The 14,786-nt window shown below is 48.4% G+C and overlaps 1 protein-coding gene across 5 annotated transcripts in view; it reads left to right on the top strand.

Moving 5' to 3' along the window:
- Window positions 1–14,786, top strand: part of ZNF395 (zinc finger protein 395) — a 43,839-nt gene that overhangs the window by 21,360 nt on the left and 7,693 nt on the right. For 3 of the 5 annotated variants that reach the window (XM_017540429.2, XM_017540431.2, XM_037742679.1), the window contains exons 2-5: window positions 6,262–6,514; window positions 7,571–7,803; window positions 11,195–11,304; window positions 14,510–14,745. In XM_017540429.2, coding sequence (XP_017395918.1) covers window positions 6,262–6,514; window positions 7,571–7,803; window positions 11,195–11,304; window positions 14,510–14,745 — 832 coding nt within the window. Of the gene's footprint in view, window positions 1–6,221; window positions 6,515–7,570; window positions 7,804–11,194; window positions 11,305–14,509; window positions 14,746–14,786 lie in introns of all 5 variants that reach the window. The other 2 variants (XM_017540430.1, XM_037742678.1) reach the window with 1 other exon arrangement.

Raw genomic sequence — 14,786 nt, 5'->3', positions numbered from 1 at the left:
TTTTTTTTTTAAAAAACTTACTTTGGGGAAGACATACCAGAAAAAAAGACTTGAGAACCAGCCACCAGGTAGCAATTGGGTAGTGATGATGGGATGGGACGGTTTGCTTCTGCTGAGCTTCAAATGTTGACATGCAAACCAGGAGGACCATAGGTGACATGCAAACCAGGAGGACCATAAACATATGTGCATATACTCATAAATACGCTTGAAAGTATTCATGGCATTTGTCAGCAGAGATGTTGGTTAAGAATTGCTGAATGCTGAAAACGAATTGTTTGGGAATCTTACTCTCCATGGAATTCAGTTGTAAAATAAGAGATGCAAACATTCGCTGCAAACATTTTGGCCATTGGATGAGTTTATTTATTTATTTGGAGCTCAGACGATCCTCTTGCCTGAGCCTCCTGGGCAGTGGGGCTGTAGGCATATACCTCTGTGCCCTGCAAGTTCAGAATGTCATACAGAAAAAAAAACTTAAGTAAAAATATAGATTTAAAGGAAAAATGAGCACCTTTCTGATAAAAGATAAAGAACGATATGCCAAATATTAACCAAACATCTAAAAACTTAAAGGGTTGTTCCTGCAGTGATACCCAATGGAGATAATGAAATACACAGAAAGCCGAGTGTAGCAGAGAATCTGAAGCTCTGGGCAGGAGCGCCGATATCCCTTCGTTGATCTATAAATTGTTCCTTAGAGAAGTAGCAAGCACCCAAGCTTTTGCAAATAGGAGTCTTACACCAAACTTCACCCTCAAGTTAAAAAAAACCCCATGAGTTGTGCAATGAATCACTTTGACTTACGATTTGTGTTCTGAAAGCGCCTGCCGCTAGGTGATACCATGGTTCGCTGCAGTAGGAGAGCGCGGCTGCTGTGCGTGTGTGCACGCACACAAATGTGGGGGCGTGCCTACGTGTGCCGAGGCATGTGGTTGTCCAGCAACAGTTACATGACAAATAGCAGTTTGCAACCCTGAACCACAGAGTTTGACTGTTCTGCCTGTTCCAGTTCCTTAACTGATGGCAGATGTCCTCATTAAGGACCATTAGCACATCAGAATGTGTTTGTCGAGCCCAGAAAAGAGCTAACTCCTTTTGGACGTGGACTGAAAGACGTAGTAATCCCGGGTAGCCAGCCCCTCCTGTTGGTGACAGGAGTAGGGAGTGAGGAATACAGGAGGGCTCGGGATTCCTTCAGACTTTCCTGAGAGGGCTCCAGCACGAGTTTGTGTTTCAGTCCGGGAATTCCATCAGAGGAGAATGTGAAATCATAAAGTGGGATTGGACTATGTGTTGAACTACTGTTATTGTGACCCTAAAATAGGTGTTTCTTGATTTCTCTTGGCTGCTCCAGAACCTTATGGTGCACTAGCGGATGGCTGGCTTATAGGGACCATTGCTAGCTCCCAAGAAAGAACTCACCACAGGAGTGAATGAAGTGGACATCCTGGAGGAGAGGGGGTGGAAGGAGGCCACTGCTGGAATGATAGGAGCGCACCCGGAGGGCTGGACCCCCAGAGGGATTGTGAGATAGCAGGGGGTCCTGAAAAGTCACCGCGGCCCCGGATTAACCTTGCTTCTTGACCACCTGTTGGCAGATCTTTGCCGATGCTCTCATGCACTCCGAGTCCCCGAAGACTCTTGGTTATTTGTGCTGTCTCGAGCCGCGTCTGTAAATGTCACGAGTGGGCTCATGAACGCAGGAGAGGCATGGAGTGACACCTGGTGATGCCCAGCCTGCATTAGTCTAGATTTGTATTTCCCACTTCCATGCTACTAATCCACGGTGTAAACTTGGCTGAAGTTTTCCCCGACTTTTTTGGTTGATCCCATTATCCCTTTGCGCCCTGCCAGAGGGCAGTGTGTGTATAAAGGTCTTCTGAAGCCTGAGCTGCTAAATGATTAACAGTGGCTTGGGCTGCTTAGCAGGGTCAGACGAGAGCACTGACCTTTAGTCTGTAGGTAAGAGGCCAAGATGCAAGTGGAGAAGAGATTTTTTTTCCAAGGAATGAAAGTACGTGAGAAAAGGAACATGTAGACTTTTAGATCGGGAGCTGCTTTTTCTTTTTCTTGTTTTGACATGGAGTCTTGCTCTGTTTCCCAGGCTGGAGTACAGTGGTATAATCTCAGCTCACTGCAACCTCTGCCTCCTGAGTTCAAGTGATTTTTTTTTTTTTTTTTTTTTTTTTTTTTTGACGGAGTCTCACTCTGTGGCCCAGGCTGGAGTGCAGTGGTATGATCTTGGCTCCCTGCAGCCTCTACCTCTCAGGTTCAAGCGATTCTTGTGCTTCAGGCTCCCAAGTAGCTGGGATTACAAGTGCACGCCACGACGCCCGGGTAATTTTTTGTATTTTTAGTAGAGATGGGGCTTCACCATGTTGGCCAGGCTTTGAACTCCTGATCTCAGGTGATTCACCTGCCTCAGCCTCCCAAAGTGCTTGAGATTACAGGCGTGAGCCACCACACCTGGTCAGGAGCTATTTTTTTTAAATCAATGTTCACTAACATAGGGGGAAAATCATCCTGTTAATGAAAAGCAGCTTAATTGAGTGTTTTAGTTTGAGAGATCCCGTACCTACTGGAATAATGGCAGAGTCATGACCTCTGACACCAGATGGATTGGGACTTCCTACCCAACCCTACAGTTCCTAGCTGTGTGGCTTTGGCACCCTGACCTCTCTGAGGCTGTCACCTCATCGGAAATAAAAACCATTGGCTGATCTCGGATCCTTTTGAGGATTAAATTAGATATAATTTATGAAAGCTAGCACCTCTTAGGCACTTAATAAAAGCAGTTTCCCTTCCTTCTTCCTCTTCTGCTTTTGAAAGTTAAGATTTGGGGGTACTATAAATAAAGCCAGTGAGACAATGTATTTTGGTGTGGAATTCTGGCCGGTTAAAGGAGCAGAGGAACAGGGGGGATCTAGTCAGAAGTGGCAGGTTCACCAACTCCGTGTGGCTCCGGCAGGCTTGGAAGGTTGCAGGCACAAACAAAACGGGCAGTGGAAAACCTCTAAATTCAAAAAAGAAAAAAGCTTACAAAAAACATTGGCGGAGTTTGTTGGCCAAACATTTCAGGCGCCGTCTGAAGACTTGGGAGCCCAGGAATTTGGGAAATACTACCCTTTCTTCATTTTCAGTGGTAGAAACCCCAAACTTCCTGCTCTGAAAAGTGGGAGGCCATTAGGGTTTTTCATTTTTTAAAAATTTTTGGCCAAGGAAAGTGTAGTTTCTTTCCCTGGGTTGGTGCTGCCATCTCACGTCTCTACGTGGCGTTGCGACTTCACCTCTGGGGTCTCTCAGCCCGGTGAAATTGAACCGAGAGTTAGAGGTGCTCCATTTTAACCTGAGATTTCAAAGACGAAGGTATGTAGTGACAGTGTTTTAAAAACCAATCTAGGACCAGCCTGACCAACATGGAGAAACCCTGTCTGTACTAAAAATACAAAAAATTAGCCGGGAGTGGTGGCGGGCACCTGTAATCCCAGCTACTCGGGCGGCTGAGGCGGGAGAATTGCTTGAACCTGGGAGGCAGAGGTTGCAGTGAGCCGAGATCGCACTATTGCACTCCAGCCTGGGCAACAAGCAAAACTCTGTCACAAAAAATAAAGCCAATTTAGGCCCGGCACGGTGGCTCATGCCTATAATCCCAGCACTTTGGGAGGCCAAGGCAGGTGGATGTCCTGAGCTCAGGAGTTCGAGACCACCCTGGGCAACATGATGAAACTCCGTTCTCTACTAAAGTACAAAAAATTAGCCAGATGTGGTGATGCATGCCTGTAGTCCCAGCTACTTGGGAGGCTGAGGCAGGAGAATTGCTTGAGGTTGCAGAGGCTTCAGCTAGGCTAGATCACACCAGTGCACTCCAGCCTGGGCAACAGAGTGAGATGCCATCTCACAGAAACCCCCAAAACAAAACAAAACGAAACAAAAATTTAGCTTAGGCATACACTTTTTTTCTTTATAGTGGTAAAGAAACTACTCTTTATGTTTTTTTCTCCCTTTTTATGTTGAAGCTTTCAGAGACAGAGTGTTATTTTTAATTAATTTTTTTTTGTGAGAGAGTCTCACTCTGTCACCAGGCTGGAGTGCAGTGGCGCCCTCTTGGCTCACTGCAACCTCTGCCTGCCGGGTTCAAGCGATTCTCCTGCCTCGGCCTCCTGAGTAGCTGGGACTATAGGCATGTGCCACCATGCCCAGGTAATTTTTTATTTTTAGTAGAGACAGGGTTTCACCATGTTGGCCAGGATAGTCTCAGTCTCTTGACCTTGTCATCTGCCCGTCTCGGCCTCCCAAAGTGCTGGGATTACAGGCATGAGCCACCACACCCAGCCGAGAGTGTTATTGGATGTAGTTACCAGACACCTAACTAGCAATTTCTTTCTGTGTGCAGTGACTCCAACCTTTTCCTTATATGAATATTTTCTTTGCTTTCTGGGAAATTCACAGTGGAGATACTATACCAGTAGATTCTAGCTCTTGAGGTTCTGAGTAAAATGCTCATGAAAACCAGCATTTGCCCTTTACTCACATTTGCCCTTTATTTGCATGTATATCATTATCCTTTACAGCTCTTTTGCCATTTCTGTTTTGTTATTGTGGAGATGTTTGCAAACATACCTTGCTGGAATGGTTTGGAAAGAGGCCAGGTTTTGGGAGGTGTGGAGATGGTACCCACAGAAAGAGACTGGGGGGCTTCTGGAAAAGGAAGAGAAGGAGAGGCTTGTGGACCTGTTCAAAGCTAGCTTGAGCTAAGGGCTGTGCCCACAGATGTCCTCTTGATGTGAGTCTGGCCAAGGGAGTGGGGTGCGGGGTGGGAGGGACACACAGAGTGGAACTAGCCCTCTAAGCGCTGGGGGCAGGGCAGTCAGCATGGATGCTGAGGTCTCTGGAAACCCTGGTGTTCCGTGCCTGCCGTGACCCCACAGCACCTGGTATGCACTTTGCACATATCCACTCCTCAGCTGAATCCTAACTGAAAAAGCGAATGGAAGGGAGCAGAGGACCAGAACAGCACAGATAGGAACTGAGAAGCTGCACGTGTTCTGCAGGAGGAGGGCAACCTGCGTTTGCAAAGCGCAGGATCTCCCTCATCCCCTTCTGCCAGCAGTGTCAGGCCTGGGAGCACTGCAGGCCAGCTGGTCCCTTGCTAGGAACCCACTTCGGGCCTGCTCAGATTCTTGCACCAACTGGCTTTGCCACCTGAACAAATCACGTTCCACATTAGTTTCTTCAAGTGTAAGACGAGGGGAGCTTGGTTTCTTTCTTTTTTTTTTTTTTTTTTTTTTTTTTTTTTTTTTTTTTTTTTTTTGAGTCAGAGTCTTGTTCTGTGCCTAGGCTGGAGTGCAGTGGTATAATCTCGGCTCACTGCAGCCTCTGCCTCCTGGGTTTAAATGATTCTCCTGCCTCAGCATCCTGAGTAGCTGGGACTACGCCAGCATACGTGGCTAATTTTGTATTTTTAGTAGGGACAGGGTTTTACCATATTGGCCAAGCTGGTCTTGAACTCCTGACCTCAAGTGATCCACCTACCTCAGCCTCCCAGAGTGGTGGGATTACAGGTGTGGGCCACCACACTTGGCCAAGCTTGGTAAGGTTCTGTGGCTCTTTGCAGCTTTGAGCCAGCTGAGCTTGAGAATCCATGTGTATTGGACAGACGTCCTCAAGCTTTGACCCGGCAGTATCGTTTCCCAGAAGTTGCCCTACGGAAGCCATGGTTGATGTGTGTGTGCTGACGTTTAGCTCACGATGCTCACTGCAGGCAGAGAAGTTTAGACAGTGGAGCATTGGCGTACAGCATTTGGGTACAATAAATAATAAGACATTGGAATAGGAATGATGCCCCACCTAGGGAAATGCCATGTGGCTTCTAAATGTATTTTAATAAAATAATAATGATACAGTAAAACTCACACAGTTAAGTAAAAATACATTTTACCAAACAACAGTCCCATTTTTACAGAAATAAAAGTGTAAATACACGCACAGAAGGAAGCCTGGCCTGCCGTCTGGGAAGAGTGCACCTCCTAGGGGGCAGTTCCTGAGTGGTTTTTCTGTGTGCACATCAGTATTTTCCGATTGTCCTACCAGGAACGGTATCACCTTTGTAAAAAGGAAGGATGGTAGAAGTTGACTTTAAAGGGTTTGCTCATTTTTGCTCACCCTCCCTGGCTCCTGCTGTGTGGGACTTCCTCCTGAAAGCTTCCTGATTCCCCCAGGTGATGGGCAGAGGCCTCAGTGTCCCCTTCGCCTCCGCAGGAGAGGCAGCAGCATGGCGAGCGTCTTGTCCCGGCGCCTTGGAAAGCGATCCCTCCTGGGAGCCCGGGTATTGGGACCCAGTGCCTCGGAGGGGCCCTCGGCTGCCCCACCCTTGGAACCGCTGCTAGAGGGGGCCGCTCCCCAGCCTTTCATCGGGTCCGATGACACCCCCTGCCAGGAGCAGCCCAAGGAAGTCCTCAAGGCTCCCAGCACCTCAGGCCTTCAGCAGGTGGCCTTTCAGCCTGGGCAGAAGGTAGGTTGATCCCAGTGTGGACGGCTGTCCCATCTCGCGAGTCTTGCGGTGGCGGCTGGGGTACCCTAGTAACAGGCCGGAAACTTTGGGCACCGTTTTGAGTGCAGACCTTTTCCCTCTAGCCACAGGGTGCCTAGGCAGCAGACCGCCCCAGAGAATGTGGCACTGTTAGCAGACCTAGAGCTTCTCTGCCACCGTGTTGTCTGTAGAAGGTGGCGAGAGCTGGCATCTGACGCCTTGGGCTTTGTCCTTCGCAGAACCTCAGTTTGAAGGCTGGTCATAGCTCTGTTTCTCTTCATCTGCCTCAATTTGCAACTTGACCAAACAAACGAAAGCATCTCAGGCTTATGGGAGTCGGAGAACGTTGCATCTTTGAATTCCCTTTAGACACTTTGAAGAGTCAGAGATGTTTGCGTAGTTGGATTCGGTGGTGATTTCCTTGTCCAGTATCCCCGCCCCGTGCCAGGGTCCTGGGTCTGGTGTTACCACGAGGTCCAGGTGCCTGGGGTTCCCTTCTGTTGCCCTCTGAAGGCTTCCTAAATACTGTACCTCTGTCTCCCTGCCAGCCCTGTGCCTGCCAGGCCTCTCTGTCTGTGAGGGAAAGTAGCCTGCCAACTTCCAGGTCCCCCTGGCGAGAGGTTGGCCTGCTTCTGCACCCTGCCACCTTGTCCCCAGGTGGACTCTGCACTCTCTGAGTGCAGGATAATGAGCAATTCAGCGTGGCAGCTGGGCACCAGCAGACAGGCAGTGCATCTGAGGGAAGGAAGGCAGGAGGATGAGCACAGATTCCAGATTCAGAGGAAGTCCCGGAAACTGACATATTTGCCGTCTGCCAGCCTAGAGAAGTGCTACGGACCTGTCTTGGGAGGAATTGGGCCAGTGTGGTGCTCAGGTGGGAAGCAGGTACCTGGGAGCATATGCTGGAATAAAAGACGAGTGAGGCAGAGAAGACAGTTCGCGGCAGGTAGACCCTGGCTCCTGGGACTTAGGGTGCATGAGAACTTCACAGTGAGACACATCCAGGGCTGACCGCCACTGCTGTTCCTCTTCCTGCAGGTTTATGTGTGCTACGGGGGTCAAGAGTGCCTGGGACTGGTGGAGCAGCACAGCTGGACAGAGGGGCAGGTGACCGTCTGGCTGCTGGAGCAGAAGCTGCAGGTCTGCTGCAGGGCGGAGGAGGTTTGGCTTGCAGAGCTGCCGTGCCCTTGTCCCCAGGCACCACCCCTGGAGCCCGGACTCCAGGCACTGGCATACAGGCCCGTCTCCAGGAACATCGATGTCCCTAAGAGGTTTGTGTGGGAGAAGAAACTGGGTTTCAAAAGTTGCGTGGGTGGTGAGGTATGAGGGTGTGGGTGCCTTGTGGTGGGGAAGAAATGTGATGTCACTGGTGTCTGGGTGCCAAGATACTGGGTCAAATGGGACACAGAAAAGGGGCATCTTTTTAAGAAAGCCAGAGTGGCATCTTTTCTTCTTCTTTTTTTTTTTTTTCCAAGACAGTCTCACTGTCGCCCAGGCTGGAGTGCAGTGGCACAACGTGGGCTCACTGTAACCTCCACCTCCTGGGTTCAAGTGATTCTCCCACCTTAGCCTCCCAAGTAACTGGGATTACAGGCGTCCACCACCACGCCTGGTTAATTTTTGTATTTTTTGGTAGAGATGGGGTTTCACCATGTTGGCCAGGCTGGTCTCGAACTCCCGACCTCTGGTGATCCACCCATCTTGGCCTCCCAGACTGTTGGGATTACAGGTGAGAGTCACTGTGCCTGACCCAGAGTGTCATCTTTCCAATAACCCTCTTATGGGCGATGTATCTTTTGTTGGGCAAAAGGCTATTTTTTCTCCTTCCATGCTTAAACTAAATTAGTTCATAGTTTATGATAAGAGACAGGGAAAAAATGGCGTAAATCAGGCATCAGCAAACGTTTTTTGAATGGGCCAGATAGGCTTCGTGGACTGAACAGTCTCTGTCTCCGCTGCCCAGCTCTGCTGTGATGTCCAAACAGCCAGGGTGATGCAGAAACAAATAGTCGTGGCTGTCCTCCAATGAAACCTCATTGGTGGTCCCTCACATTTCAGTTTTATGTACTTTTCATGTGTCACATGTCAAGAAATAGTATTCCTTCTTTTGATTTTTAAAACCCTTTAGGCCAAGTGCAATGGCTCCACCTGTAACTCCACCACTTTGGGAGGATTGCTTGAGTCCAGGAGTTTGAGACCGGTCTGGGCAACATAGCAAGACTTTGACTCTACAAAAAATATAAAAAATTAGGCAGGCGTGGTGGCTTTTGCCTGTAGCCCCAGCTACTTAGGAGACTGAGGCAGGAGGATCCCTTGAGCTCAGGTGGTTGAGGCTGCAGTGAGCAGTGATGGTGCCACTATACTCTAGCCTGGGAGACAGAGCAAGACTCTGCTCTAAAAACAAAAACAAAAACAAAACAAAACAAGCTGAGTGTGGTGGCTCACACCTGTAATCCCAGCCTTTTGGGAGACTGAGGTGGGCAGATCACTTGAGGTCAGGAGTTCGAGATCAGCCTGCCAACATGATGAAACACTGTCTGTACTAAAAATACAAAAATTAGCTGGGCGTGGTGGCACACGCCTGTTATCCCAGCTACTTGGGAGGCTGAAGTACGAGAATCACTTGAAACCAACCTGGGCAACAGAGTGTGATTCCATATCAAAACAAACAAAACACAGAACCAAAGCATTTCAAAGTGTAAAACCATTCTTAGCTTGAAACCGTACAGAAACAAGCAGCAGACTGCACAGCCTGCAGTGTGCCTACCCCAGCTTAGATATTCCAAACCATTGGTGTTGAATGAGGAATGTATTTTGCTTTAGAATTTTATGACTTTTTTCTAAGAATATATATCCTAATTTCTATGTTATATGCTCTATGTACATTGATCTTTTAAGATTTAAAAAGAAAATCTGCCAACTGAAATTGTCTTATATACAAGATGTACAAGCATTCACACCCCATCCTGCCTCTCCTTCTCTGTTTGTCTGTGAGTGCTACAAAACACAGCAGACCCAGTATTTTGAAGCCAGATCAGAGGAGCAATATTTGCAATTGTATATGCAGTGGAATACAGGCAAAGAATTTGCTTTTCTGTTCTGTGGAAATGAAAATTGAAAGGTCATGCAAAAATAGAGATGCTGATATGTTTAATGTATTAATAATCTTGAATGTTTAATGTATTAATAGTCTTGGTTTAGTTGCCTCACAACCAAGTCATATATTTTAGTGGGCCTCAATTGTAAGGAATAAATTAAGATAGCCCTTTGAAACAGACCACTTAGAAGTTTATTTCAGACTAACTTTTCCTAATACTTTAGCATTAACTTCTAGACAGCTCTAATTTTGCTTCCAAAAATGTAGTGATATATAGATTTTTTTTTTGAGAGGGAGTCTTGCTTTGTCACCCAGGCTAGAGTGCAGTGTAGCATGATCTTGGCTCACCGCAACCTCCGTCTCCTGGGTTCAGGCAATTCTCTTGCCTCAGCCTCCTGAGCAGCTGGGATTACAGGCACGTGCCACCATGCCCAGCTAATTTTTTGTATTTTTAGTAGAGAAGGGGTTTCACCATGTTGACCAGGATGGTCTCGATCTCTTGACCTGGTGATCCACCCGCCTCGGCCTCCCAAAGTGCTGGGATTACAGGCTTGAGCCACCGCGCCCGGCCGATATATAGATTTTTTTAAAATTACATGTAACATTTTATAGAACTCTGCTGTATAAAGTATGGACATTTGCATTGGGAGATTTATTTTACTTTATTTTATTTTTTGAGATGGAGTCTTGTTCTGTTGCCCAGGCTGGAGTGCAGTGGTGTGATCTCGGCTCACTGCAGCCTCCATCCCCTGGGTTCAAGCGATTCTCCTGCGTCAGCCTCCCTAGTAGGTGGGACTACAGGTGTGCACCACCATGCCCCGCTAATTTTTTGTATTTTTAGTAGAGACAGGGTTTCACTGTATTAGCCAGGCTGGTCTTGATCTCCTGACCTCGGGATCCACCTGCCTCGGCCTCCCAAAGTGCTGGGATTCCAGGCGTGAGCTACCGTGCCCAGCCAGGAGATTGATTGTAGTGCTTCTGGTTTATTTGCACATTGGCTTGGGTAGTAGGTTCTGTTGATGTTCAAAAGCTGTCAGAATGCTTTACCATTTTTCTTGGTGGGGTGGGAGAAGGTGGTTAGTTGTATAATTGTTTCCTCTTAAATTTAAATGTGGGTCAAGGAAGGGAGGTAATTGTTGTGCTTTTGAATTCCAGTGGGCGTCTTTTGTCCCCGTGTTTATTTCGTTTTGAGCCTATTCTCTTTCCCTTAAATGAAGTTCTCCTTTTTAAGCTGCAGAGTTAGGCAGCAAACTCATGGGAGAATGGGGCTGTCTCAGGGTGTCACAGTGGGATGGGACCCACCAGCTTATACTGGGGCTGCCTAATGTTATAAGCATCACTCAGAATGGGTACTGCTCAGGAAGAAGGGGAGACCTCCATGTTTCACTTAGTTTATATGATCTGAGCACCCACTGGCTTGACTGGAGTCAGGGGGACTTGGAGGGGATAGTCCAGAAGTGTAAGATGATCATGTGAAACTGGCCAGAAGCGGTGTCTCGTTTTGCGGGGAGCATGGGCCCGCTGTTCCAGGAAGTAACCTTTCCCACTCCTGCATGTGAATCCAGGAAGTCGGACGCAGTGGAAATGGATGAGATGATGGCGGCCATGGTGCTGACGTCCCTGTCCTGCAGCCCTGTTGTGCAGAGTCCTCCCAGGGCTGAGGCCAACTTCTCTGGTGAGCAAGTGGGGCGCGGCTGGGTTCCAGACATGGCAGAGGCCCCGGCAGACCTCCTCTGTGTACAGCAGTAGGTGCCTGCGTCACCGGCCTGGCAGTAGGATTTCCAGGGACTCCTCCCACTGGCACCTGCCACTGGCTGCATGCCATGGAGTTAGACGCTTCTGTTCTTTTTCCTCAGTTTCCTCATCTGGGGAGGAGCGTCCTGGTGCAGTGTGGCCAGTGGAGTGAGTTCCTTCATGGGAGTGACTGAGCCCAGCACTTCATTGGGGCCTGAATGAGGCCAATAGAGGAATATTTAGTTGACAAAGTAGAAATGTGCTAAGTGGTCTCATAATGGTCTCAAAAAATACATGCCCTCATTCCAGGTCCCTAGTTCAGCCTCACAAATTAGTGTGGGCCTACGGGACAGGGACCTGAAATGAATGAGCTAACGTCTAATATAAGTCTAACTGCTTAATAAAAACTAGTGGTTTGACTTCAAGGCAAATTATTAATTAAAACAAAATTTCTATAGTTGTAACCCCAAAATACTTTATCAGTAATATGAGGGGAAGAAGGGTTGCTGGGCATTTGTCATTAGTTTGGCAAGACTGCTAGTGAACCTGAAGTTTTTTGGGAAATTCATGGCAGGGCTGGCCTACCTTACTCCCAGGGAAGAACTTTTCATTGGTGGACACCTAACTGAATTGCAAGCGGCTTAAAAGCTTACAGGAAAATATGGAGTCTGAGCACATGGCAGGAGGAAAGTGGCCTTCATAAGTATCCCTTATAAGGAATCTTCCAAAATAGAAATTAAACATAAAGGAGAGAGAAAGCATAGTTGCTTTCTTGACCCAAAGCTGACCCTCAGGGAGGAGGCCGCTACAGAACGTCAGTGTACTACGGGGACACCTAGCTGTGAAGCGTAGTATTGCATGCGTGCTGTATTAGCAGGAGTGAGAGAGGGAAGAGGAAAGGAGTTAATTTATGTGTTCTCAGGAGAGTTTAGGAGATGTGGGTGTTTGGGTGGAAAGATCCAGGACAGTGTCCTAAAGGGAAAGAAAAGAAAATTGTTGACTCCAGTTCCCATTAGGAGGGTATGTATAGTACATGCATACGCAAGTGTACGTCAGCATGGAAGCATCTCACTGAATGTATGCCATCATCCTGATTTTAAGTCCCTTCGTAAAAAAAAAAAAATTACTGTCTATTAAAGATTTTTTTTTGATTACAGTGCATTTTCAATCTTACAGCTGAAGTCAGTGGAAATATAAGGCTTCCTTGGCCTAATTATCTTGAAGTGTTCTGTGAAGCATGGCCTGTACAGCCACCAAAACCTTAACTAAGAGGGTGGTGGATACAGTTTGCACAGAAGCTGCCTGTTCCCGTTGGTTTCTGTGTGGTCAGGGCGGCGTGTGTCTGTGCATGTCTGTGTGTAGAAAACAGAGGGCTATAAATACTTCTCAAAGGTCCACCTGTAAGCACTCTGCTGCGCATTTGTAGAGGAGTACTTTGTTTTCATGGTATAGAATGTGTATTTATTGCCTGTGTCCTAGAAAAACGTGTGATCAAAGATGGAGTCCCTTACAACTTATTCATTAACTTATCCATATAGATAACTTTTGGCTTTGTTACCTTTTGCCTCCTTTTGCCACGCAGATTTCATGCGTTTGAGCCGTTATGAGTGGTTCCTGTAGGGAAGGGCTGCTGCATTTGTAGGGGGTGCCTACTGCGTGACCCCAGAGTCCTGACCATCCTGCATGCAGCGATGGAGGATTCCGCTCTCTGCCTTTCTCTCGCTGATAGTTTTCCTATCAGTGGATGTGCGTGGGCCTTTCGCATGTTGGCCTGTTGGATGATTCTTGTGTTTTGCCCTGAATGTGTCCCCTTCTCTAAGCACGCATGCAGACGTAGAAGCCTCTTGGTTCCCAGGAAGGGACATTGATGGCTGTGAGACAGACAGCGGTATGTGGGGTGGGGAGGGGAGAGTTCTTCATCCATCTCCTTCTTTTTGGGTGGGCTTCTTCTGGGATGTGCGATGGAAGGAGAGCCAGGACTGGAAACGTGGGCAGACGGGAGCCTGTGCCAGGCAGATCCCTGTTTAGCACTGAAGCAGTCAGGACTGTGAGCGGGAGGAGAGAAGGGCAGTAGGATCTTATCCTGCCACAAACGATGTGCTGGTAGACCTTGGCATCCAGGGCTAGGAGGCTCTGTGGAACGCCCCTATTGGGAGTTGGGGCTTTTGAGGACAGGTCGTTTTTTTCCCCCTCTCTTGGTATTTCCACATATCATAATTTCAGATTCTCCTCTATTATAAATTTACCTGATGTTTGGCCTAGGAGTGAGAGTGTGGGTTGGGCCTGCACAGCCTGCAGATGTGCCATTTAAAAACGGAAGATGCTCTATGTCTGCTGATATCCTTCCTCTCGCTCAGAGGCATTCAGGCACCCGGGAGCTGTTTCAGGGCCATGTCAGGCCCGAAAGCCCCCTGCCACCTTGCGGTGATCAAAATTCCCCGTGGAGCCTGTCTTTCCTCCTCCAAACGTGTCACCTCTTGATTAAAGCAGGTTCCACCTGGGCTGCAGCCAGGACTGGGAAACGTTGCACCCTCCGGAGGGTTGCCAAGGCCGAGTGGTTTGTTCCACTCACGGGTTTTTATGGCCTGGCCTGGGTTTAGATGATTGAAAAGCATTTTTCAGGAAAGCTGGTCAAGAAGCCCTTTAAGTTGGCTTCAGCTGTAGGAAAATGCTCCAGCTATAGGAAAATACCCAACACTCTGGGTGTGCCCGTTCTCAACCAGGCCTGGAGGCTGCAGAGGCTTTGCCCCTCCCCACATCCCCCTTTTAGTTAATGTATCAAGTGAGAAACAGGCAGCACTTCGGGAGGCTGAGGCAGGAGGATCACTTGCAGACAGGCATTTGAGACCGGCCAGGGCAACAGAGCAAGACCCCCATCTCTAAAAAGAAATTTGTTTAAAAAGAGAGAAATACGTTTTAATTAGGTTCTCTTTGCATGAATCCTGTACAAAGTGAAGTCGCATGTGTGTCTGCTGGTCAGTGATGACCAGGTGGCTGTAGCAGGAAGTGTCTGAAGGGCAGAGCAGTTCTACCAGGAGAAATTGCTGCTGTGAGGAACCCCTCTCCATGTGGACTGAAGCTCACAGGGAGAGTTTGCCCAGGGACAAGCCTGTGAGCGTCCTCTCACCTTCTGTTCGTCTGGCCAGCTTCCCGCACGGCCTGCGACCCGTGGAAGGAGAGCGGTGATGTCTCGGACAGCGGTAGCAGCACCACCAGCGGTCACTGGAGCGGGAGCAGTGGCGTCTCCACCCCCTCACCCCCCCACCCCCAGGCCAGCCCCAAGTATTTGGGGGAGGCCTTTGGTTCTCCCCAAACTGATCATGGCTTTGAGACGGATCCTGACCCTTTCCTGTTGGACGAACCAGCTCCACGAAAAAGAAAGGTATGTGATTGCAGTGTCAGTGTGAGTCCAGGCCAGAGTGG

This window comes from Cebus imitator, unplaced genomic scaffold, assembly GCF_001604975.1.
Source record: "Cebus imitator isolate Cc_AM_T3 unplaced genomic scaffold, Cebus_imitator-1.0 Scaffold125, whole genome shotgun sequence".
Classification (NCBI taxonomy): Eukaryota; Metazoa; Chordata; class Mammalia; order Primates; family Cebidae; genus Cebus; species Cebus imitator.
The sequence above is the reverse complement of the archived record's forward strand: the minus strand, read 5'-3'. Positions and strand labels throughout refer to the sequence as shown.